A 27,710-nucleotide genomic window follows, 5' to 3' on the forward strand; every position below is an offset into this window, starting at 1 on the left:
GATTAAGAACTGGTTCAGGGGCAAGCAATAGCGCCCTGAACCTACCCCAGAGAAGAGAAAGCGCGAGACCCAGCAGAACAGTACTGGCAATTTGCCACACTATTAAAACAACAAGGAGTCCAGTGGCACCTTAATGACTAACATTTATTTCGGCATAAGCTTTTGTGGGTAAAAAATCCACTTCTTCAGATGCATGGAGTGAAAATTACAGATGCAGGCATTATTATGCGGACACATGAAGAGAAGGGAGTTACCTTACCAGTGTTGAGAGGGCTAATTCAATCAGGGTGGATGTAGTCCACTCCCAATATCTATTGCTTCCCCATTTTCAAAAATGCTTGTTACCCTGTCAAGCATATTAGATTGGTATGACATGACTTGTTCTTGACAAATCCATGATGACTGTTACTCAGGACCGGCACTAGGGTTTTGAGTGCCCTAGGCGGAGGGCAATTTCGCCGCCCCGCCCGCTGGTCCCGCGGCTCCGGTGGAGCTGCCACAGTGGTGCCTGCGGAGGGTCCGGTGTGCCTGCGGCGATCCACTGGAGCCGCGGGAGCAGCCGACCGTCCGCAGGCACGACTGCGGCAGCTCCATCCGAGCTGCAGACCAGCGGACCGCCCGCAGGCACCACTGTGGCAGCTCCACGGGAGCTGCCTGCCACCCCCTCCAGCAGCGCCCTGACCCAGGGGACACCCTGGGCTGCCGGCTGCCGCGGCGGCGCCTTGACCCAGGGTCAGAGCACCTCTGCGGCAGCCGGCAGCCCGGGGTTTCCCTGGGCCAGGGGAACCCTTGGGCTGCCGGCTGCCACAGTGGCGCCCTGACCCAGGGGACACCCTGGGCTGCCGGCTGCCGCGGCGGCGCCCTGACCCAGGGGACACCCTGGGCTGCCGGGTCCCGCCAGCAGCCCAGATTCCCTTTCTGTCCTAGCAGCAGGGCTGCTCAACCATTTAAAAAAAATAGTCCGCCTAAATGGTTGCACCAGCCCTGCTGTTACTTATCACCTATTGTCTTCTAGGTGCTTACAAATTGATTGTTTGTTTGATTATTTGCTCCATTATCTTTCCAGGTACTGAAGTTAAGTGCTGTAAGGACTAGTCAGCCTAACTACAGAAAAGGGAATATTTCCCCTTTTCCAGTCCCGTGGGATCTCGCCCATCCTCCACAAATTCTCAAAGATAATGCCTAATGGCTCAGAGATCTCTTCAGACAATTCCTTAAGTATACTAGAATGTATTTCATCAGGCCTTGCTGACTTGAAGACATCTAATTTGTCTAAGTCTTAACTTTTTCCTTCCCTAGTTTAGTCTTGGATCCTACTTCATTTATACTGATGTTCACTATTGTTAGTCATCCAATCACTGCTAACCCTTTTGCTGAAAAGTGAAACAAAAAAGACATTTAATACTATGGGCATTGCTGCATTTTCTGTTAGTCTTCCTCCTCACTGAGTGATGGGCCTATTCTGTCCGTACATGCTTCTAATGTATTTGTAGAATGTATTACTGTTACCCTTTATGTCCCTACCTAGTTTAATCTCATTTCGTGCCTTAGCCTTTCTAATTTTGTCCCTACATGCTTATAGGGATTTTTTATATTCATCCTTCATAATTTGACCTAGTTTCCACATTTTGTATGACTCTTTTTTTATGAGTTTCAGGTTGTTGAAGATCTCCTGGTTAAGCTAGGATGGTTTTTCACCAGACTTCTTATCTTTCCTACACTTTGGGATAATTTGCTCTTATGTCTTTAATAATGTCTCTTTAAAAAACTGGCAGCTCTTCTGAACTCTTTTCCCTTAGACTTGCTACCCAGGGGACATTATCTACCTGTTCTCTTGAGTTTGTTAACATCTGCATTTTTGAAGTCCATTCTCTTCATTCTGCTTTTTTCCTTCCAACTATTCCTTAGAATTATGAACTCTATCATTTCATGATTACTTTCATCCAAGCTGCTTTCTACCTTGAAATTCCATCTTCCAATATGCAAATGAACTCATTAAATAATTTACCTAAAATTTCACACATGGATCTGCACCTATGCAATCTTCCTTAACACCCCATCCCATTGCAAATTGCATGTGTCTCTCTCTAGTGGCTGGAGTCCAAAACCTTGCTACAAAGGATAGCTAATGTTGTATCTCTTTCAATCAGTAAAGGCCTGTGATTTTGATGCTGACGTTCCTGAGTGCTAGTCCTCAAGTCATATACATACGGTGAAGTTGGTAACTGCAGTATCTACAGCCAGGGGTCCATTCACCTGACTGTAGGAAGGAAAATGGATGCTGAAGGGAACCATGAGTGAACCTATGAATGTTTTATGCAAACTACTATGATAATGTATTGGTGGCCTACATTTGAGAAGAGATGGGGTGTCCTTGTATTATTTGGAGATACCCGAATCCAGCTCCCACAGATCCTCAAAGGAAGTAAGGAGCTGGTCACCCTTTGGTACAAGGAAGTCCTGAAGAGAGAGGGGTTAACTTGATAAACACCTTCACCACCCTCCTCCTTCCCAGTTTAGTCCAAGAGTCTCCAAACATGTCCTACCCTCTCCCATTTCCTCTCCTTGGTCAGAAGGATGATCACCAGCTTGGGGTGCATCTGGTAGCCGTCTTCACTGAAGGACAAATTCCTCCCTTCAAAGGTGACATTAATCAGGTACCTAGAAGAGAGAAAAAAGATAGAAGATTTTAAACACATAGGAACCACACACAGAACAAGGATCTACCTCTCTGACCACAGTTTAAATGAGGGTTGAAGTGACACTGCAATGGACTTCAAACAGCAGGGAGGGAATCAGGGAGGGAACAGGGGGAAGTAGCAGTGTCAGAGGGGTAACAGGAGAGCAGTTACTTAAGGAGTTGAGAGAGACAGACCAAGGCAATCTCCAACATGTCATTATTGGTCGCTGTGATAGGATGATCACTTTCCTCTCTGGCTCTTGTGAATTGCCGTGTGAGTAGTACCCATCACAACCACATTAGTGCGAGCATGCTCACAGTACTTAATTCCCCCTACCATAAAGGGCATGAATATTCTGCATGTGCTCCAGACCCTAGTTCTCCCTATCTCTCAGAAAGGCATCTCCTTCACATATCATTGAAAGATTGTGATGGGACGGGGGTATGGAGGTGGAGATACTGCTCTCATCAGCTGGCCAGCTAATGAGGCAGGGGACTGCAGGGAGCACAGTAAGGAAAGTGAGATGCACCTGTAGGGGCCCTATTCAACTGCCATTGATATCAGTGCACCTTTTGGTATTGACTTCAATGGCAGCACAACAGGGCCCAAAGCAGCTCTGTGAGGAATAGGATTAATTCACAGAATAAAGGCTCTCATAGCCAGTTAAAAGTGTCTTTCTCTACGGAGGGAATAGTTCATTGTATGTAGTGGGATCAAACAATAAAACTCACAAAGATGACCAGCCAATCAAATCACTGGACCACCTTCTCAAGATCTCATCTGGTCTATAGCAGGTGTCTCATTGCTGAGCAGCCCAGTCCAGTCTTGGGCCATCCCATAATAAAAATGGTCTATTAAACAGACTGGGCCTCATACTCATTTACACTAAGGCCACTGTGCACCACTGTCAGTGAAAAGGCTTTCAAGGAGACATAGCTTGCAGTTCTACTCACTTTAAATCTCCTTGACACTGCCAAAGCATTTTAAAGACGGCTTGTTGTATATGAGAATCAGGTCTATTATTTTTAACCATTAGGATATCCAAATGATGTGTTTTATTTTGAAATGACACTGGGAGTGAGGGAGAGGATAGCTCAGTGGCTTATAAGAAACCTTTGGAAGTCTCTCGTTTGTATATTTCACTTCAACTCACTATCCTGTTCCCGCAGAACTAGAATTTTTCATTACACACCTGCTATATCACAAGTAGAGTCACATCATCGTAAAAGCTAGAAGTGACCATCTTATCGGCAGGGTTGTCCCCAAAAACAACTTCTTCGGTGTTTTGTCCAGTCTCATTTTAAAATTACTCAAGCAGTGTTTCTATCACCTACATCAAAAGAGTCTTCCACTCGAATACACCCCTGTGACACTGGCAGACCAGATGCCAGTTCATGCCTAGCATCCTCGGCCTCAATGGAACACTGACAAATACACAGCTGAAATCAGCCTGGCTCACTTGTGTCTTAGTATGGTTCAAACAGATATTAGAATTATAAATGTGTGGTTAAAGTTTAGACTTTATGGAATGCTAACAATCTCACTTGCATCATCTCTATCCAATACTGTAAGAAAATATTTAAACATTTGTATTATAAGCCTCTACGACTGTGTAAATCACAGATAAAGTGCTGAGCTCCAATTGACAGTGTTATATCCTGGCTAACAAGGAAGGCTCATCAACATCAGATGAACTATTGTGGAACATTAAAGAGGACAAAAGACTGTTGACTGCTTTCCCCACCACCACCCCCATGAAGATGGGACATGCAAGTGAATTTCTCACATCAGCTGAGTTTGCAGCTGAAAGCACAAGGGAAGAAGAGAATAAAATACCCTAACAAGAAGGAACTGTATCTCATGCCTGATTGGACTCTGAGGGCAAGATTTCTAGGCATAAGCAAAGGATCCTCAACTGCTTAGCCTGGGTTAGTCCTAAAAGACATAGAGCTTGCTGATCATAGAAGCCTCTATTATCTTTTGAAACTTAACATTGGAACTCACTTGTGTATGTATGCTTGCCTGTTTTAACCTTATAAATTACTCTCTGGCTTCCTTTTCCTATTTAATAAATCTTTACATAGTTCATTATAGGATTGGCTACAAGCATCTCTGGTGTGAGATCTAAAGTGTAATTGACTTGGGATAAATTACTGGCCCATTGGGACTGGGAGTAACCTAACTATGGCTGTGATTGTCCATCTAAGGAACCATCTTCACAAAGGTCCGGTTGCCTGGCTGGCAAGTGCTCAAAGAGACTGTCTGTGACTCCATGTTAAAGCCATTATAGTGCCTGAGGAGATTACACCTGATCATTGGTTGGCAAAATCTAAGCATAGAACTCACAACCAGCTCAGGGTTTGTGCCCTGTCTCTTAAAAGTCTGCCCTGAGGTTGATATTCACTCTTGAGCCTCTGCAGGACAGCTTAACAAACACATTTTGTTAGGAAATGTTTCCTGATACTTAGCCTAAATTTTCTCTTTAATTGCACTTGAACAATCCTAAAAAATCCCTCTGTCTTTGAGCTATTTAAACCCTCCGAACATTTTTAGAGGATTACCATTACTAACCCCATCATAATTTAACCAAATGACTATATACACAATCAGTCAAGTTTTTATAAAGCAACTAGTAATTTGAGGTGCTTCCCTTGATGGGTGCCCAATTTGAGTCCAAAGGTTCTGATTTTCAGAGAGCGGGTGCTTATCATTTTCTAAAATTCAGGCCTCTTTTATGATGAGTTCTGTTAGGCACCCAAAATCACTAGTCATTTTTTTAAATCTTGGCCATGTAATGTATGGAACATTTCCTCATGCTATAAGTCCTCCAATCTCAGAACCACTTTTCTTGCTTTTCTCTGAATTCCCTCCAATTATTTTGCATCATTCTGGTACTGATGTATCCAGAACAGCACATGGTATTCTAGGTGAAAGGCTCCCTCAGAGCACCAGAAAAATTGATAAAATCCCTTCAGTGCGAGGCCAGCATGAGAACTATTTCAATGTGGGTTAAGAGGCAGCTTTGTTTCAATGTTTAGAAAACAGTGGCAAAAAAAAAAGAGATTAACTATGCATCAGTATGAAATATTTTTCATAACCTCCCAAGAGCAATAACACTGGGGGAATCTCCTTCACCACAGCATGGAAAGTTCATGGAAATCAGCAAGAGCTATTTGGCAACAGGGTTTCTTTTCTTTTTATTTTTCATTGCAAAGATCAGAACCATAATACTAATTAGGGAGGAGTCAAGAGTTATACCTAAAGCAGCACTAAAATCCCTCTGTTTCACACTTTAATGACTGAATTTAGTCTCCAAAATTGGTATAGAACTCTTCAGGGAGTTCTCTTTCTAGCCCTGTAATAACATATTTACCAACGTTTACAGGGGGAAATACTTAAACGTGCTCCCTCCTGGAAACGTTGCCCTGCTTTCCTTACATTTCTTAAGATACTTGTATCCAAACAACTACTGTGCAGCACCCATGATCTCCAGACTTGGACACAGACTTGCACGCTCTAATAGTATCTCTGATATAGGCCACTTTTGAAATGTTAAAATTAAACCCATAGTCTTTTTCCTTCATTGGGATAATGAACATTCGCTACACCAAGATTAGCCAAATGGATTTGCTTAGATCTGTCGGCTACTTCCATTTTCTGTTGTTGCCAGCCTGTCTCCCTGATTCAAGAGCTCTGTTTGGCATAGAGATCCCGGGGACCCAGGCAAATAGGCTGGGCAGCCAAGGGTATGGGAGGTGGATGGTAATGTGGAGATGGGCTTCTGGGTGTGGATATTGGTTAACAGGGATGAGAGGCTGAGCAGGGATGCATGAGAGACCTGAGGGAAAGGTGGCTTGTGTGAAGGGCAGATGGGGGCCTGCAGCTGTGTAGACAGCCTGGGGTGATGGAAGCCCAGTGCTTCTGTATCAATGTATTAGTGTCTGAAAGGTTCCCTAGCACAGCAAGCCAACTGTGTACAAGACGGACTGTGCTCACCACCATGAGCATGCTAAGGGCCCACACATTGCATTGCTGTCTTGGTATGTGTCCCAAATAGCCCTCGTCTCCTCCAGCCAGCTGCTCCCAAGTAAGACCTACATTCTGCCAGAACCCCCCCAAGAACACCACCTCCTGCGAGCAAGGAGCTGAGTGGGAATGGGGGTGAGCAGGGAGATGGCTCAGCATGTCTGCACTGAGGCACTAGCTATGGAGGGAGGAGACATGTGTGCAGTGGGTGGTGGATGGGGGGTGAGGTAATTCAGAGAAGATGAAATCATGGTTGTAGGTTGCAAGAGTTGAGTGAGTAGTTAACTAGTGATGTCCTGGGAGTTTTTAATGCTTTAACTGATGATACAGGCATGTGAACAATCTTAATTGCCTTTTAACAAAGCTTTCTGTTTGTTGGAATAATCATAATACATGCATTTCTCTAGCATCTAATTTCAAACATTAAAGGGTCAAAAATCCTGCCTTCATTTACATCTTGTGCTGCCCCTTTGGGTTCAGTGGAGCTGCCAAGAGTGCAAAGGCAGAATCCTTAGGGGATTAAGATGCACACAGTATTATCCTCATTTTACAGATGAGCAAACAGGAACAAAAAAGGTAAGTGACTTGACCCTAGTCACATAGCAAGTCAGTGGAAGACCCCATAATAGCACCCAGGAGACATAACGCCTGCTCCTGTGCTCTAACCACTAAGCTACATTCACTTTCCTTGATTTGAGATCGTCAGCACTGCTGTTAATGATGAGTTGTTCCAAAGCCTCATGGAACAGGAAATAGAGCATTAAAATCATACAGAATGGCCAGTTTGGGACTCGACGGTTGTAGGTGAGTTACTAGGACAACTTAAATGGCTTCGGCTAGTGACGGAAAACACATGGGGAAATTAATGTTTTTAAAGAAAAAAGTTAACTGAACTTTTCTGAACCTCAGATACAGGTTTGAAGGGGATGAATTTGAATGCTGAGTTAACCAGTTCTGCCTCTTGTCTCTAGTTTCTTGACTGTGGATTCTTTATTCCCGAAGCTACAGACAAGGTGAGCTGAATTGGAAAAATGACCCAGCTCAGCCAGTAGAGGTCTCTCTACAACACACCACATGCCCACACACACATGCACCCCGTGTCCTGTCATTCCGTGTTACAGTTAGAAGCGATGAACAGCCAGTCTGAAAACGGCACAATCATCCCAATATCTGCTGCTTTCCCTAATTAGGTACCTCATAAAAATAAAACCACCACTCCATTGGCCTCACCTTCTCAACAGTCCCACATCTCTTCATCCAGTCCTTCCCGCATCCCTGGGACAGTTAGTCCTCAAACCCCCTTATAGTGTCACCCAGCATTTCCATCCACACTCAAGATGACAGTCAAATCATGTAGTTAACAAAAGAAAACAACCCACCTCCCCCCTCACTACTGAATCAAACCTGAATTCCCCAAACCTTTTTGAAGGTTCAAAGTCATTTTGGATAACACCCTTCCCATACCACCTTTTTACACTTCTAACAACCACTTCTCTGCTTCTGGATTTTGATGAGGGCTCAACATGCTCAAATATTGCAAAAGTGTTCTCATGAGCATTCCAGGCCCAGCTGGAGACATCTGAAATCTCTTGAGACAGGCTGTGATCATGAGCTATCAAGTCCAATTACACCGACCCACAGTCTAGATTAGTCTCCAGAAGCAGAGCTAGGTAGAGAATCCTGTCCTCCAAAAATATTTGAGATATCAACATTTTTTGACATCTTAAATTGGGATGAAAAGCAGGAGTCTCAAAAATTTTCACAAACTAAAAAATAAAATAAAATAATTACAAATCGGTCTGGGTCACTTCAAATGTTTCATTTCGATTGCAGATGGGACACTGGATAGGGTGGGCCAGGGCTTTGAGGTGACACTGAGCATTCTGTCTCTCAGGTGCTGGGCTGGCTGGTTCTTGCTCACATGCTCAGGGTCTAACTGAGCCCTCTGTGTAGGGTCGAGAAGGAATTTCCCCCCAGTTCAGATTGGCAGGGACCTTGTCGGGGGTTCACCTGCCTTTGCAGAAGTGCAGGCTGCTTGCCAGGAATATCGTTCCCTGCCATTGCAGGGGCCTTGAGCACTGCTGGACCCAGGTGCCCTCCTGCTCTCTGCCTGTAGCATGTAATAGTCTACTCTCATGTGGGCTATAATATTTTGGTCTCATTTTCATTGTTGGGTTTAGTGGGTGGGTGTTGGTGGCCTGTGTATCCAGGAGGCCAGACTATATGATCTGGTGATGCCTTCCAGCCTTAAACTCCGTAACTCAAAACATTTTTTTAAAACAAAAATCAAAAAAAAATCTTTTTGTCTGAATTCACTCAAATGTTGACATGCTTTCAGTTGAACAACTGATTTGTTCCCAGTATTTCTTCTGAGTTAAGTGATTTGTTCACTTACCTTGGTTCACAAAAAGTTTCTGTTTTGACGAATCAGCATTTTTGCCCAGAAAAACCAAACAATTTATCAAAAAATTCCAGACCAGCTCTACTCCTGCACTTCTGGTGCTTAACCCAACTGATCTGCCAGACCTTTTGGAAGTTCACCCATCTTTCATTCACCCCATGCTCCACCTGCATTCTGTGCCACATCGGCTGTTGCAGTGCTGATGGCTTGTATTGCTGAGAAATGCAGACACGTCTGGCTGTTTTCATGGAGCATCTGGATGTTGTCAGGTGCAATTTATGGCAAAATAATTCCATGTAGAAAGCCCAATCAGTGCTTATTTAACATGGTACAGGGCCTGGACTCTGCTCCTTCTACTGCAAGAGGAAACGAAACAGCAGAAGCCATTTAATTATCAGATTAAAATTTAAGGGAACAGTCTTTCACAGTCTGTCTCTCTCTTCCACTCATTCCTTTCTGTCTCTCTTTCAAATTTTCAACTGAATTTGATGAGACGTATTTTAAGGATAGAGGAAAACGAGGCAGCAAAGGGATTGGCTGAAGCATGGCATAGTGCAGGTATCCTGAGAAAAGGCAGCCAAAAAGCTGTCCAAGTTACAGCCACTTTGTGACTAGTGAAACAAACGCTCACCACTGGTTTAAGTGAGCCATTCAGAGCTAGAGGCAGCCTTGTAAAATTCTCCTTGCCTATTCATGCAGTCATCTCTATTTATTTATTTTAATGGGCAAGTATAACATCATTTTTTCAACCTCATCAATCATCATGAAAAAGGGTAGATGAGCAGATTTTGTGCCTGGGCTGGTAAAGCTCTTTAGGCTCCCTCAAGCTAAATGGCAATACAGAAATGTAAGACATTAGTTTAGTTTATATGTGCCATCAACTTCTATGTAAAACATGTGGAGCTGGTATAAATGGGTGTAGCCCCTCACTGTTTTCAATGGAGCTACACAGGTTTAGGCCAGCTGAGGATCTGGCCCATAGTTTTGATGAAGTCTGGCTTTCCTGATGTTTTATCCTGACTTGTAAAATGTTCATTTCTACCAGAAGGGACATTATCACTTATGTCTTATTGCTATTTCTCCATTATCTCCTGGAAGACATTTTTTAAAAAATGTGTGCAAGTACTTCCATACTCTTGCTACTGCTACGTGTACTTTCAAGGCAAATGGATTTAAGTATGAGCATTTTCCATCACTCCTGCAATAGAAATAAATGCAAACATAGAAGTTAACACCAGCGTATTGCATTTTTCTTCTACTTATTTATTTTCAGTGAATTTACCTCTTGGGAAAGATGCTGAGATGACACACCTGGAGATAGTGTTCATATTTATCCCCAGAATCCATACATCATGGACAATGGCAGGGCAAGTTCCCCCCCCCCACCCCCACCCCCACCCCCACAGGGCAATCCTAACTAAAGGAGACCATTCCTGGGAATGAAAGAGAAGTTCATTTTTCTGTGGCCCACACAGTCCTCTGCCCCTCCATTGAGAGCACTAACAAAAAGGTCTATCATTGGCAATTGTAATGGCTGTTTCTGCAATGTGGACGCCTGTCCATTAGGAACTGTACTGAGATGGGACTGATTTTGCAAAGGCTGCTGAATAGCCATCAATTAATAACAGATTGCAGGCACTACTATCCTGGGGAAGGATTGATGCTGATGACTTAAAGATGAAAGGACATATCATCCCACAATCTCCCTGAGCCACCCAGTCTCCTCAGTAACTTTCTTTCACCCACCAAAGAACATCCAGAGCCTGACTCTTCAGTGCCTGGCACCATGTGCAGTCATTTACCCCTAGGAAGGAATAGCTGAAAGACACTGCCTACCACGCTGGCAGACCAGGTGCCAAAGTCTCCATGCCAACATCCCCATGTCTCAGCTGAACACTGACAAACACAGAGCTGCAATCAGTCTGACTCTCCTGTGTGCTAGTATTGCTAAAATAAGTATTAGAATTATAAGAATGTGTTTAGTGTTTATGGAATGTATATAAGTTACTGCCTGCATTAATCTCACTTATAACATCTGTCTCCCATACTGTAAGTATTATTTAAGCCTTTGCATGCAAGCCTCTGTAACCATGTAAATCTTACCAGACAGGAGAGAGACATTAATTAGTATGAAATGCTGGTCTACAACAGTCAGTGTTATGGCCTGCCCAACAAGGAAGACTCATTGACACTAGATGAACTAGTGTAGAACATTAAAGAGGAATAAAGACTTTTTTGTTTATTCTCCCCTTTTCCATGAAGATGAGTAATGCAAGTGAATTCCTCCCATCAGCTGAGTTTGCAGCTCAAAGCACAAGGGAGGAAGGGAATAAAAACCCCTAACATGGAGGAACTGTATCAATATGCTGCTTGGACTCTGCAGAGCAAGGATTATTAGGCGTAAGCAAAATGCCTAGCCTGGGTTAGCCCTAACAGACATATAGAGCTTGCTGATTATATAAACTTCTATTACCTTTTGAAACAACACTAGAACTCATTTGTGTGGGGGTGGAGGTGTACTGGCTTTAACTTTGTAAATAACTCTCTGGTTTCATTTTCCTATGTAATAAATCTTTAGATAGTTTATTATAGCATTGGATACAAGCAGGGGTGGCAGGTTTGTAGAAATTTTGGTGGTACCCAGAACCCCCCATATAACTTGCCGCTCCTGGCTACAAGTGTTGTCTTTGGTGTGAGATCTAAAGTACAATTGTCCTGGGCTAAGTGACCATTGGGACTGGGAGTAACCAACATATTGCTGTGATTCGTTGTGCAATGGAACATCTGTCACAATGATAGGCTTCCCTGCTTCTACTGCCCCAGTCCTTTAAATAGCCACCAGAACCCCACGGAAGCAGCGAGGCTCCAGCGGCTATTTAAAGAACCGGGGCAGCAGAGGCAGCTGGAACCTCCCGCTACCCCAGGGTTCTGGGGACTATTTAAAAAGTCCAGGGCTCTCACTATTTCTACTGCCTGAGCCCTTTAAATAGCCACCGGAACCCAGGAGTAGTGGTGGTGGGGCTCCGGCAGTTATTTAAAGGACCAGGGCAGTAGAAGCAGTGGGAGCCCTGGATTTTTTAAATAGCCCCAGAGCCCCACTGCTGCTACCCCAGGGCTCCAGCAGTGGGGCTCTGGTGGCAATTTAAAGGGCCTGGGCTCCAGCCCCTGCTGGGACCCCCAGGCCCTTTAAATTGCCCCCTGGGGAAGCCGGGCCACCCTGGTATGGCGCACTGGCTCTTGCCAATATGCCGTACGGGGGCGTACCGGCTTACTTTCACCTTTGGGTAAAGGGGTGGGGCTGCAAGCTCCAGCAGCTGTGTGGCATCCTTACACAGCAGCATGGTAAGGGGGCCACCCAGGGCTGAGAGGAGGGGTTGGATAAGGCGTAGAGAGTGGTTGGAGGGGGCGGAGGCTATGGGAGGGCAGTTAGGGGCTGGGGAACAGGGGGGTTGGGTAGGCGTGGGAGTCCCAGGGGTCTGTCAGGGTGGTGGTGGATGGGATTGGGGCAGTCAAGGGACAGGGACTGGGTGAGTTGGGTAGGGGGTGGGGTCCGGGGGGCAGTTAGGGTGGAGGGGTCTTGGAAGGGGGTGGTCAGAAGACAAGGAGTGGGGGGTTAATGGGTTGCAGGTTCTGAGGGGGGCAGTTGGGGGCAGGACGTGGCTTAAGGTCAGATGGGTGGGTGGCTGGCGGGGTGACAGGCAGGTGGGGCTTGAACTCACCATGCAATTCCCTACCGGCTCTTCGGCGGCACTTCCACAGCGGGTCCTTCACTCACTCCGGGTGAAGGACCTGCCGCCAAAAACCCGGAGCGAGTGAAGACACCCCTGCCACCAAACCACCAAGGATCCAGTAGGGAACCAGTTCTTAGGATTTTGGGAGCTCATCGCTGGTGGTAAGACAGAATTCAGAGCACCCAAGGGGACTGTCTGTGACTCCATGTTCATGCTTTGTTATAGTGCCTGAGGAGTTTACACCTGATCATTGTTTGGTGAAATCACTCACAGCCAATTTGGGGTTTGTGCCGTGGTTCTTAACAGTTTATACTGAGGTTGGTATTCGCTCTTGAGTCATTGCAGGACAACTTGAAACTGCCACCCTGATCTGGTAGTATTTTATATTCCTAAATGACAAGGGCAAGGCAGTGGAGAATGAGGCCCTTAGTCAGAGAAGTAGATACAGTTTGGGATGGGAAGATCTGATTTAGAATAAACAGCAGGCTCAAATCTTCACTTCTCTCCTCATCCGACCAAAAATAATCCTGAAACCCAGACCAACTTCCCCCAAATGCAAAGACCAAAGTCTTTTTTGAGTAACTTATTTTTACAGATATTGTCCACACCAAAGCTGACCAAAAAGTGTCTTTCAAAGTTGTTCTCAGTGGAAAAAATGGGTTTTCTACTCAAACGAATTTTCACAAAAAGTGTCTGCTTTCCATGGAAAATGTCAGCTTTACATTAAAAAAAGAACATCTGAAAATTGAAAAGATTTTGGCCAAAATACAGAAACTTTTCATTTGGAAATCCCACCAGAGTGATATGTGAAGGCCGTGGTTTGGGTGCCTCCTACCTCCATTCTCCTCTATGGACCAGGTCCCCAACCAGATTTCACGTCCATGATTCAGGGTGGCTGGCCAGCGACCCCCATGACGCACTGCTGCAGCTCAGCAACAGGGGAAATAGGAGATTCACTCCATCCTGGGAGCCCTAGCCAATGCGCAGCAGATCTGGCTGAAGCTGGAAAGTCCTATAAATCTCATGGAAAATAAGCCCATTCTCATAAGCTTTCCTAGCTCCAGAAGTTTAGATTAACTGAGCATCCAACACTTCAGGGTTCACCCTATTGCTCGTATGAAAGAGGAACTTTAGACAAGGGGCAATGAAGCTGGTTAGATGAAATATGAACAAAACAAAACCATCAGCCAAAGCAGGGCTCAAGCCACACGCCTTTCAGGTTTTAAAAAAAAATTCTGGCTAACTAATTTTTGGTTTTAAATGTTATTTTTCATTTCCAAAGCTGCCCCTCCTTGCTCAGTCAGTAGGAATGAATGTGCTAATACATCACTGTTCTCCTGCACGTTTCTATCCAAACTGGAAGCTGGAGCACTGGAAATCTATTTCTTTTAGGCTACACTGGGCAGCAAGAGTATGGAAAAATCACGTTTGTCAGAAGGCCTGTCAGTAGGCAATAATTACTCCTTACCAAACAGTTTCCTGACATAAGGCAAATACAGAAAGGCCAAGACATGCGCTTCAGATCTATTTATCATTCTTAGGTCTTCTCTACAATACACAGTTTTGTCAACTAAAGTCAGGTTTCACTGACAAAACAGCAGAGGTGTACACCCAATAACGCAGCTCTTGATGATTTAACTCTCCTGCTACACTAACATAATAAAACCACCTCGATGAGCAGCATAGAGCTTTTTGCGACAAAGTTAGAGTGACACAGTGTCAATGTAGACACTGCTCTTGCTTATGTTGCCCTAAGGGGCATCCAGGAGGTGTCCCACAATGCCCATCATGGCCAGTCTGGTAAGCAGTTTCTACTCCGCTGCCCTGCAGCCAGGAACACAGGCATGCGCCCAGGGCCGGCTTTATGACCCACAGGGCCTGATTAGAATACTCGATGGTGGGGCATCCAAAATGCCACTGAAGAGCCCCAGAGAAGACCCCCTGCTGCCAAAATGCTGCCGAAGACCCCTGGAATGGACCCCCCACTGCTGAAATGCTACCAAAGACCCCCGGAGTGGGGTCCCCTTAGGCGCGGGCATGGGGCCCTCTTCGGCGCGGGGCCCGATTCCGGGGAATCGGGTGAATCGGCTTAAAGCCAGCCCTGCATGCGCCCCTCCCCCTTTAAAGCCCAGAGAATTTTTTGAAATTCCACTTCCTGATTGTTTGGCATGGACAGCTCACATCACATCTTCCTAGCTGACAATGCTGGCTTTCCGAAGCAAACAGGCTCCTCATGTACACCAGAGTTGCTGTATCTGTTGAGTCTGTGGAGAGAGGAAGCTGTGCGGTTGCAGTTTCGATACAGCCATAGGAACTTTGACATTAATGAACAGATTGCTTGTGGCATGGATGAGAAGGGGCATTGAAGGGACACACAGCAGTGCAGTGCTAAGATCAAGGCGCTGAGGCAGGTGTATCAAAAGGCAAGGGAGGCCAATCATCGCTCTGGTGCGGCACCAAAAACATGTCTCTTCTACAAGGAACTGCACACCATCCTTGGCAGGGACCTCCACCTACACTGCCAAGAGCCCTGTGGATACTTCAGGGCGACTGAGGCAGTGGCCAGCACAGTCAGCCCTGGGGATGAAGTTGTGGATGAGGAGGTTATGCTGGAAGAGGACGTGAGACAGGCAACAGACTCGTCTGGAGGCATGGTGAGCCAGGACCTCTTTTTGACTCTGGAGGGGTCTAGCCAGTCCCAGCAGTATGGTTTTGGGGTGCCTGAGGCAGGAGAGGGGAGCACCGATAAGTATTCCTTTTGCTTTGATAGTGCACAGTTACATGTGAATTAAGGGATCAAAATTAACACTAAGTTCCATCTACATCTGCGTCATATTCACCTGTGCAGCTATGCAGCTGGGGCCCTGTAGAAAAGTTGGTTGATGCACTCCAAGATCTCCCCGGAATCCTCCATAGAGATCTCTAGGAAACTTTCCTGCAGATACTCTGCAATCCTCTGCCAAAGGTTCTTTTGCAGAACTGTTTTGTTTCTTTTGCCATTGTGGGAATCTCTGCCACACCAATCAACAACTACTTCTGCAAAACCCAAAGCAGCACACAGGCGACCAACATACAGACCCGGTCTGAAGTCACACATGCAGGAGCTGCATCCTTGCATCTTCGGTAACCCTCAGTAGTGTGATTTCAGCTTCAATCACTGCTGCCTGCGGAAAATGATGCCAGTATTCAGAATAGTGTCCCTAGGCACTTGTATTGATCCCCTTTTGAAACCATCCAGACCCTTTGTCCCATCTTGAACCACCCCAGGACAAACTCACCATGCTTAATGTTGTGCCCATGCTTTGTGCTTGCCAAGGGAAAATAAGAAAGAGGTATATGCAACTTTTATGATCCAAGACTGTGAGTACAGTCACAATACTGACTCGGTGTATTGTTTCTACAGATGTGCCCTTGAGGGCCAGCTCCTACACACTGGTGGATTGCCTCCATCAGATAAGGAGGAAGAGTAAGAAGGACATGTTTCATGAAGTGCTGCAATCGTCAAATCAGACCAACAGCAAGCACAGAGTATGGAGAGAGACAATAAATGAAAACCTAGAAATGGATAGTCAGGAGAGGAAACAGGGTCAGGAGCAGATAATAAAGCTCATGGAAGACCAAACAGATATGCCAAGGTCCCTGACTGTGCTACAAGTGGAACACATGCATGCTTGACTCTCCCTGCAGCCCATGCAGAACTTCCTTCCTTGCCCTTCCCAAATTCCCTCCCCATATTCCTCTCATGTTCTCGTCCCATCACAGTACCCCTTGCACATCACCCTTAGGGACATTTTCCATAACAACAGCTGGACTTACACACAGATGTGAGATCCTCACTTCAGCGAGCTTCCGCTGACGTGCACAGGCAGAAATTGTGGAAAAACAACATCACTTGCCTCATAACCTAAGTTGTGCAGAATGCAATGCCATCCACAGCCTCAGGAAGATTTCACCCTGACATTTATCATTCAAAGAGGCTTCGATTAAAGGAGGTTGTCTGTTGTCATCGGAATCAACCGGTCTGACTACCAAAAAGGATGGCCACCAGACAGACTCTCCAATACCAAATTCTACAGGCCACTTCCCTCATAGATCCACACCTGAGGAATTACACTAAGAAACTGCACCCATCTTTAGTCTCAGGACACTCTCCCTTACACTAACACTTAGGAACAAATCAACATTCCCTTAGAGCCACCAATTCAGAGATAATTATTTCGTACGTGCTATTACCAAGATCCACAAACCTGGACATAGATCACTGGACGCCCGCATCATCCTCGTGGCATTTGGCACTCTCATCTGATAGAACTGTCTGAATATGTGGACTTCCTGATCTACTCAAACTCTATGCCACCCAGCACTCCCAGCTATCTCCGTTGGACATCAGCTTGATTCTCTGTTAAAGAAAGAAAGAAGCGTGTGATCAAGTTGCGCAGTATAAGATCGATAGAACGACTCCTGTGTAAATATAGCCACCAATGACTCCTAAGGTCGACACTATGAAGAATGTGTAGAGTAGTGACTCGTGCGTACGATAATAATTCAATAACATACAGAATTGTCTACAACTATCGCTGTACTATGTGAAAGCCGAAATCAGTCGTATTGTCACCTTCGAGACAAATGGAAGTGCCACAGCTACTAACTCTGGAATTGTCGAATGTGCGTGAAAGTCTGATGCACTTATCCTCACTGACACAAACGAATACCCAACCGTAAGAACTCTTTACAGATGATATCGGAATAATAACGCTCAGCAGATAATCATAATCTCAGTGACGAGCCGCTTCAATAGACTTTACTTCGTGGTCACACCACAGTCGCAACGACAAATCGGGTAGCCTAAGCGCCACGGAATGGATAACAGTGATGTGATGGAGCCAACATGTTGATGGACCCTGAGCCTGGACGCAACGCTTCCTCCTCTTAAAGTCCGGTCCACCTCATCGCCCGTTCTCTAACTTAACGCATACAATTGATGGACCCATCGGTCATCCAGTCTTCGACCCATGGGAGGAGCACTCTTTGGCGAGAAATAAGATTCCCGTAATAAGCGTATTATCAGACAGTCGTTGCCTCTACCACATAGACTATCAGATCCACCTACAAAGCCAAGCTACTCTGATAGTCTACACTGTGCGTGTCAGGTATGTCCACTTCTTTAGGGCCCATCAGATAAGTGAAGTTAAAGTGTATGGATCTCCAGTTAACGCGCTATCGACCTGCTCTTATAACCCGGAATAGATTCTCTAAACCAATACCCCAACTCATGGCTCTGTAGATACGCTTCATGCCTCCAGCTAATCAGCGCAGTCCTGCCGAGAGAACAGCGGCAGCCACATCTCATCTCTATTGTCGCTATCTAACCTCCAAGCTACTGAGCGGATGTACCTATCACTCTGCATCTCTGCGTCTAAACCGCCGGTCACGGACAGAGATCAAACACAACTTACAAGACTCTCCGCACATAGCAGGTTTCAAGACCTACTATATCCACGTGCGCATAAGCGTCACAGTGAGATAAGTCCGATAAAACAGAAGTGGCAACAGAGCGCTAACACCATGTACGGCAGTAATACAACTGACCTCAGTGCGACAGGACCAATAAGCGCTACCAGGAATAGGAGAACCAACATAGACTCCACTGCCAGCGGATCAAACATACAGTCCCCAGCTGAAACACCGCTCCAACGCCATTCGATCTAGGATCTACAAGCCATCCTGGACAGAGTGCAATCCTATACTACTTTTCACGACTGGTCTGGGTGGCAGGCCAGCTCCTTGTCCAACAGACAACCTGCCAACCTGACAGCATATTCTCAGGCCGAATAAGCGTCAGCACTATCTCAGCACCGATGAGTTAGTAGCAATCCTACCGAGGGTCAGAACTCGAATCCACGCGAAGAATACTAAACAATCTGTGAGAGAATGGTGTAACTAACGTCTAGCGCAGCACCATCTCTACGCAGCAGCAACTGCAACCGTCGACAGCGAACCTTAAACAGCGCTGATCAGCCACATCCTGATTGCACCGTGGTGATCATCCTCTCTGGCAGCGGGAACCTGAAAGTGTCATCGAAACATAATCGCTGAGATAGTTAGTGTCGCAAGCAATAGACAACTATGCCATAGCCGAACAGTGGCCTCTGCGGCGGTGTACGGGCTGAATGCCGTCGGAGCCAAGACATGGAACAGTCCCTACGGAAAAGGGACTATATAATAAGGACACAACTCAGAGTATTAGGAATGTCAATCTCAAGCTGAAAGAAATCACTGAATAGATGAAACACTGTCATATCTTGCCCTGGGGCACACACAATAGACAGTAAGTCTTACTAGAAGTTTGACGCGATCCTTGCATAGGCGAAAAAAAACCTAATCGGACGCAGACTTCAATATCTCTGGGGAAGAGCTGCTGGACAGTCTAGCTTGCACGTTCAGATGCTGCAAATTTGACTAGTTATCCAGCTCAAAGGATTAAACAGAAGTATCTGGTGAATGGTGAAACTAGCGCATGCAGGCATATATAACAAGTATTCCTACGTCTTCCTATGGTCTTTTATCAGCCAGTGCGAAGAACTTGCTTAAGATAGAGGGCCCATCCTCACTAACATGAATTTAATGACTAACTCTCATTGTTAGTGTCTACTAGACTCCTGCGTTCTGCCTTGCTATTTACTAATATTTACATGTAATTGTACACATGCAACCCTGGAAGAACAAACAAAATTTCGCACTTAACCTATGGCAATCCGGCACGGAAGTTCGGGTTACTTCCACCCATATAATAAGCTCTGTGTAAGAATGCTGACTCCAATATGGTACATATGTTAGTGTCGATCTATACCGGTGTGGGGTGCCACTAGGATTCTCTAGTGTAGAGCTCGCTGTTGCTTTAATATCACAGAATCCAGCAGCTGTAATCACAGCTACCGTACCGTAACTAGAGAACATACATGGTCGTCGCACACTTGCTTCTAGTGGTCTCTTGTATAAAAAATGTGAGTTAAACTTTGTCTCGAGTGATGTTGCAGGTTATAGAAAATTTAGAGTCTTACCAAACCTTATCTGATTTCTATGTGAGTCCTAGCTGCTAGAAGAGGGCCTCATCCTCCCTGATTAAACTAACCTTGTTATCTCTAGCCTGCTTCTTGCTTGCATATATATACCTGCCCCTGGAAATTTCCACTACATGCATCCGACGAAGTGGGTATTCACCCATAAAAGCTCATGCTCCAATATGGCTATTAGTCTATAAGGTGCCACAGGACTCTTCGCTGCTTTTACAGATCCAGACTAACACAGCTACCCCTCTGATACTGCTCACTGTCATGTCCTCTGTAAGAAATGTAAATTTGTGTATTGCAGTTTAATAAAAATTTAGGCTTACAAAGACTATGATTATTTGTGACCTACACATTATTGGGGCTCATTGTCAAAATGCCAATTCAAAGCCTCCCTGATCTGAATAGCACCCTCCCTCCCCTCCCTCCTGTCAAGCCCCTGTAAAAGGCCAAGTGTCTGGCTGTTCCAAAACAGCTGCCAGGCGACTGACCTCAACACTCCACTCATGGGAAAACATTTCCCCCTAGGCTTCACAAATGTTATGCAGAGCACCGCTGGCTGCTATGACCATGGAACTATTTTCTTCACTGAGGTCTAATCTGCCAAAAAGCAGCACCAGCGACCCTTTAATGTGCCAAAAGTACATTCTACAGTCATTCTGCACCTGCTGAGCCTGTTGCTGAAGCACTCCTTGCTGTTCTTAAGGTTTCTGGTGTAAGACTTCATGAGCCACGGGAGTAACGGGTAGTCTGGATCTTCTAGGATTACTATGGGCATTTCCACATCTCCTATTGGAATCTTCTGGTCTGGAAAGAAAGTCCCCATTTGCAGCTTTCTATACAGGCCAGTTTTCCTGAAGATTCATGTGTCAAGCACCTTCTCTGACCATTGATGTCAGTGAAATGACCCGGGTGATCGACTGGCGTCTGCAATACCATAGAGAAGTAGCCCTTTCTGTTGATGTACTCCATTCCAAGATGTTCTGGGGCCAAAACTGGGATATGTTTGTCATCTATCACTTCACCACAGTTAGGAAATCCCATTGTCGCAAAGCCATCCACTATTTTCTGCACATTGCCCAGAGTTACAGTCCTTCGTAGCAGGAGACGATTAATGGCCCTGCACATTTGTATTACCACAACCTCCATGGTGGACTTCCCCACTCCAAACTGATTCAGACTGGAGTTGCCAGCTTCCACACAGTGATTGCTTCTCCACCGTTAGGGCAGCTCTCATTCTGATGTCCTTGCACCACAGGGTGGAGATGAGCTCCACACAGAATACAAGGGAGGTGGCTTCACACATACAAACATTCTGCAGCCACTGCTCATCATGCCATACCTGCATCACAATCTGATCCCACCACTCAGTGCTTGTTTCCCGAGCCCAATAGTAACAGTCCACCATGTGCAGCTGCTCCATGAATGCCAATATCAATCTTTAATTGTTTCTTTCCATGGCACACAAAAGGGCAGACAGCATGAATTCCTGTTCACATTCATAGCTCATAAAATACTGCAGGATCAGCCGCATTGTGTTCATAACTCTTGTAACAAGTCTGGTGAGAAGCGCAGGTACCATGCTTTCAAGCAGGGATGGTGGGCACAAAGTTTGTAGGGGCAGCTGAAAAATGGTGCAAAATGCAGTCAGAAGCCATTGGAATTACGGGACAGAGAAAATCATGTGGTGGTGATCCAGTTCCCATGATGCACTGTGATCGATTCCCAGAACTCCAGGTGGGAGAAGGTGGTGATTTGCATCGTGGGATAGCTACCCACAGTACACTGCTCTCTGTTGGTGCTGGAGCACCAACTGTGGACACACTCTGCCCACACAAGGAGGATTGTGTGAACATGCACAAATGATGTAATTACGGAGGTTTATGATTGTCGACATAACTTAACTCGACTTAACTCTGTAGTAACATGGCCTTAGAGACCAATCATGCAAACACTACCAGGAATAACACTAAGAAAAGTCACTTTGAAGTCACTGGGACTATTCATGGCAGTATTACATCAAGTAGTAAGTGTCTGCAGGATCCGGACCATTGATATGTTCTAGGTGCCTACCATCATGGTATCTAAGTACCGGAATGTTGTTGTGTTTATCTGGAACTCATTCCAACTTCTGAGCTGGAAACCAGGGCCAGAAATTTTGTGAGCAGAACAGATTTTCCTCCAGAGATTTCAGGTCCTTCTTCTTTCCACTCGGGCTATTAAAATCTGCCAGAAGACATTTCCTTCCAGCATTTCGGTGCTGTCTGGAACTGAGCAATGCTGAGGCAGCTCAGGAAACTGAAATAAAGCATTTTTTTAAAAAAATCAGCAAATTAAATGAACTTTTTTCAACCCATCAAAAAACATCTGGGGGCTTTGGGTTAGTAATCATTTAGCTGACACCAAAAACGTACACTGCACTTTAAAGGACGTAGAATTTGGTGTAGTCACTATCCTAAAGGGTTCACCAAAGAAGTCTTGACTCAACATTACTTTGTCTGAAGTGGTGCATCCTCTTTTTAAACACACAAGGTAGCATGGTGGTGGTTTAAATCCTTCCAACATTTTCATTGGGGAGTTGATTAGAAGAAACAGATAATCGCTCTGTCAGTACTGTGTGGGGGTTAGAACTCTGCTGTTCCTCCTTTGTCAGAGGACCAGTTCTTTCTACTCTCTCTATCTTCCACTCTCTCTCATCTCTCCCTCTGTGGGTTGATGTTTCCATGGAAACGTGTTCTTTAATGCCTCTGAAATTACATTGCCGTTTAAGTATTAACCCTTTCCTGGCCAAGGCGGGCCGCATAGATTTTTTTCCCCTTTTAAAACGTCCTTGAGATTGTTTTGTTAAAGAATTAGGGAAGCCTCATTCCTAGTCCTGAGAAGACAGCACATCCAATATTCATCTTACAGTGGATGTGGAGCGGTGTGTGCTGGGTGTAGGGGTGGTAGGGATGCTGTGTCTACAGAATGATCTGATTTAAGATTTTAATTATACAACTCACTGATTTTATTTTAATTTTTATGTAAAACCACTCTTGAAATGTCTCTCCACACTCAAACAGGAAAAATGCTTGTAGCAAAAGAAGTGGAGAGGGAGAGCCAGGAAGAAACAAAGCTGAGAGCCCTCAGGCAGCGAGGCGACAGCTTGGGGAAATATCAGGGCAGAAGCACTAAATCAGTTGTAACAACAGTGGGCAGCAGCATCTTCATTGCAAACTGTCATAATCACAGCCATCTCCACTCTTTCTCCAGCCAGCCTCCTCTTCCTCCTCATAATCATGCCCGTAATTAGCCACTATATCCTTCACTGCCACTCAAACTGCCATCGTTATGTTCAGGGCAATCAATGCCCTCATCATCACCAGCACCCTCATCTCTGCTTCTTCTCCTGTTAACATCATCTTCACCACCCAAACGTCTGCCATTGTCCTCACTAGCATCCTTATCACTACCACTGTAATACCAGCTGTCACACTCACCATCAGCTCCAGCACAGCCGCAACCCTCTACCCCTTGCCTTCATCACAGCCACCCTCATTGTGTCATCTTTATAACTCTCCGCTTCTGCAGGCTCACTACTGCATAACCCTCTGTGGGGGTCTCTGGTGCTCTGTGGCAACCACATTTGGCCCTAAACCAGTCCCTGCTGGCATGCCAGGTGAACCATGGCTCAGCCAAGCACTTGAACTGCTAGGGCTCTAGCAGCTGATGGGTACCATTATGCGTTTCTCCCACCACCAAACTCCTCCCAGGGCTCCACACCCTGTCCACCCTCCACAGAACCTTCCCCTCCTGGCAATTTATGTCCTTCCCCAACAGAGGGACAGGGGCAGCAGCACATTCACCCTCGGCAGACTCATCACCATGCTGTCTGCTGACCTCAGCAGATTTATCACAGCTGTAACCTCTGTTGCAACTATACCTGCTGCCATCCTCCCCATGATCTCAATCACCCCTGTAAAAATTAGTGAGGTCTACAAGAAAGAGGGTCAGCCATGGAATCTGTGGCCCTAACTCCCCTTTCCAGACTTTCAATCCGCTTCCTGATTTCACGCACTCCCTCTGTCTGCCCACAAAGTCACCCAGCCTGACAACTCTCCCAGCCATGCCTTTCCAACTACATCACCCATATCCTCAAAAGACATCTCTCTCGCAGCAGAGCTCTTATGCTGGGCTCCCAGTGTAGCAGTAGAATGAAGGCGAGTGCTACTCTAAAGTGAAGAGCTATCCTTTGGATGATAAATTCAAGCAAGGTCTTTTTTGCCTGCCTTTGGCAGACTCTCAAAATGAGAGTTAGAAGTAGTTGGGAATTTTTCCATCAGAAAATGCTGATTTGTCAAAACCAAAGCTTTTCTCTAGGAAGGTTTCACAGGTTCAAGACAGAATTTCTGGTCAAACCACAGATAGCAAATACCCCAGGGGTTAATGCACTCATCCGGGGTGTGGGAGACCTAGGTCCCGCTACTTGCTGTCCTTGATTTGGAGTAGGGAATGGATCCAAGATGTCCCACATCCCAGGTGAGTGCCCTAGCCTCCCGCACACCCACCTAGAAAGCCAGCCTCTCCCTCTGGCCCAATGACTATTTCATTTTTTATACAAAGTGGAACAGCTCCAACAGGAGAGACTGAGACTGACTCTACTGCCCAGTGAACTTGGCTTCCTCAATCCCAGGTGAATGGCCTAATCACTGGGCTATTTGCTGTACTGCAGTAGAGTTGTCTGTCTCTCATTTTTCATGAAAAATTTCAAATGGTCTAATTTCCCCCAATGCAGAATTATAACAAAATTTAAAACCTCAAAGTTTTGTGAAACATAATTCTTATTTTCCAGACAATCCTAGTTACAGGTATACTGGGCCCATTTTGAAAAGAGCTGGGACAACACCAAGGTCCTACCCAGGGTTCATGTGTTTAAATCATTTATACCACTTCCTGGCAGATAACCTGTATGATTAGACTCTGTAAAATGTAGTGTGTGGTGGTTTGTAGGAAAGACACTATGCTAAATAAAGTTGCCTTCTGTCTCTCAGTAAAAGACTCCGATGTCTGAGGCCGTGTGAGCTACTGCTGAGTGCAGAACGGCTGTCATTTGCCTACATGGTCATTGCACTCTCAGTTTCTCACTCATTGCTCTTTAGGATCAATCCCTGGAGTGTGAAAGGTGCTAGAGGAAAGAAAATATTCATTTCTAAGTGACCAGTTCAACTCCGGTCCCAGATTGGTAGTGACTTCAGTGTTTTTCTTCTGGTTGATGTTCAGCAGCCTCTCTGAAACACATTGACAGTCTCTGTTAGACAGATGTCCACAACAGCACTCTAACTAACTGGGCCTCTTTTTTGTCAGTGTCAACAAAGAGACCAAAGACTGAAAGAGAAAAAGCTCCCCAAGAGCTGGTCCATCTCAGTGGCTCTCAAACTATTGTGCTGGTGACCCCTTTCACGTAGCAAACCTCTGAGTGTGAGCCCCCCTTATAAATTAAAAACACTTTTTTATATATTTAATGCCATTATAAATGCTGGAGGCGAAGTGGGGTTTGAGGTGGAGGTTGACAGCTCGCGACTCCCCCATGTAATAACCTCACAGCCCCCTGAGGGATCCCAACCCCCAGTTTGAGAATCCCTGTTGTGCGGAGTCAAGGCACATTGACAGGCTAAGGGGGAAATGGGAGGCGCCTGCACTCCTGCTAGGTCATGCCTTACCTCATTCACAGATAAAGAACTTCAATCTGCAGGGGCTGCCAGTCCATTACCTTTCACATGCAGTGAATTAATTCAGTAAAGAAGGAGACATGAAGGTGCAGCATTGTGATATTACGATTTTGGAGAAGAACATTTTTTAAGTTTCTAATATTACTAATGGTCTAATCAAAATGCTGTAATTGAAAGTCTTCTCCTGTATCCCCACTGCTTCATGAGGAAGAGACATACATGTCAAAGAAGTAGAGAGAGAGAGAGAGAGAGAGAGAGAGAACCAAATTCAGCCACAAAATAAGGAGGTGCAACTTCACTGAAACCACTGGAAGCGGTTCCCGCTTAGTCCAGGAATCAATTTGGCCCTGAATTACTTCTCTGCTCACTCCCTGGAAAGAAGTCAGTCTTAAGAGGTCTGGATTATGATATTGGATTCCTCATTAGACGCTCATGAAGTGTGGAGATTTGATTTAGGTAAAGAGACAACATTTGGAAAGGTTTGCCTGAATCTCTTCACTCTTCCCTCCCTGGTAGTAAGACTTGAAAACTGCCCCAGAACAAATCTTTCCTCAGAAGATTTCCAGGCTTCCTGGGCCTGGATGGGTAGGGAATGCCACAATTAACATCTTTCCACAGTTATTTTGGTATTTCTGATTTCCAGCTCCCAAACCAGGAAGTGTGACCACATCACAGGTGGAAACAGGGGATGGGGTAGGTGGGGAATATGAACTGAACATTCAGAGATTTAAAAATAGCACTAGGATTTGGTCTGAAACAGGCAAAGGTTTGAGACTAGTTCCGATTTGTCTCAGAACCAGTATCTTGTTATATTTCATCCCTGTAAAGTACACTGTAAACACCATATGGCCTTATACTGCAGTAAATAGTAATGCATAATCTGTACCAATTTCATTCTGCAACACTCAATTTAACATTTCACAAAAGCAGACACCGTGGGGTAAAATTTTCAGGAACACCTATGACACTTTGGGACCTAAATCCTATTGGCTTTCAATAAGACAGGATTCTAAATGCCAAAGACACTTTTGAAAAAGGGACTGTAATCTTCTAAATCACGTAGGTGCTTTTGAAAATTAACCTCACATCATGACTGAGCGTCCCTAATTCTTGAATTCCCCTACCCAGCCTCCCATCACCTTCTTTGAAGAGGGCTTCAGAGTCCAGGACAATAAACCTTTCCCCACTACAATGGGCAAGGCTTTAAAGAGGCAGACAGAACTTCCATCCCCAACCACCCCCGGCTCTGATGTTAAAAGAAAAAGCAAACTATGAACTAAAAGAAAAACATGTCTGGAATTTGTGGTGAATTATAAGTTTTCCATGGCAACGGGCATCAGAAAGGGAAGAAGGAGAGGGAAAGAAAGACAGAGAGAGAGAGAGAGAGAACTGAGAGATAGAGCACACTGTGCTGGGTAATGTTCCCATGGCAACTCTATTACATATGCAGCCAACTGCCAAAGTCAAGATCTTAGGAAGGGTGTAGGAAGGAGTTGTGGGGTGGAAGAGAGGAGGGGACAGGGACTGAGTACCAGTTATCTGGGTAAGAGAAGCCACCTTTGTGGGCATGCATCCCCCTTCTCACACTCTACAAGGAAAACATCTCATCCTTTGTGGATGCTAGGAAATTCACATAGACCTCTTTCCTGCAGCTCTGAAAAGACTGGTACAGTCACCTCTGCCAGACTGAGCCAAATTTGGTAGAGCTGTGGAATGTAGGAGGAGGGAAGTAAGGACCTGAAAAGAAAGAAAGAAAGAAAAAGAATTTTCCCATAGCCATCAGTTGCTTTCCACTTTTCTGGATCAATTTGAACCACGCAGATGTATTTGCTTTCACACCCCAGATGGTCGAGGAAAGATGATGTCATTTGTAATCTCTGAAATTGAGATGGAAATGTTACCTCTCTGTGAAGTTAGCTACAGAAACAAAGAAATAGGTTTTCATCTGATTCAGAGTTCCTCAGCCATCCCAACTTACATAGGACTCTCCTAATTTTGAATGTGCCTATCCCACAGAACACTGCAAATGTCCCAAAACATCACTGACGTCTCATACAAATGTCACCATATTGTGGAAAAGACAAGAATTAGAAGGC

The 27,710-nt window shown here is 45.3% G+C and overlaps 1 protein-coding gene across 2 annotated transcripts in view; it reads right to left on the reverse strand.

Annotated features, from left to right (window-relative positions):
- GRIN2B (glutamate ionotropic receptor NMDA type subunit 2B) overlaps window positions 1-27,710 on the reverse strand; it is a 289,406-nt gene that overhangs the window by 109,691 nt on the left and 152,005 nt on the right. For both annotated transcript variants that reach the window (XM_075067634.1, XM_075067638.1), the window contains exon 5: window positions 2,547-2,661. In XM_075067634.1, the coding sequence (XP_074923735.1) occupies window positions 2,547-2,661 (115 nt within the window). The remainder of the gene's footprint in view (window positions 1-2,546; window positions 2,662-27,710) is intronic.

This window comes from Chelonoidis abingdonii, chromosome 1 (genome assembly GCF_003597395.2).
Source record: "Chelonoidis abingdonii isolate Lonesome George chromosome 1, CheloAbing_2.0, whole genome shotgun sequence".
Taxonomy (NCBI): domain Eukaryota; kingdom Metazoa; phylum Chordata; order Testudines; family Testudinidae; genus Chelonoidis; species Chelonoidis abingdonii.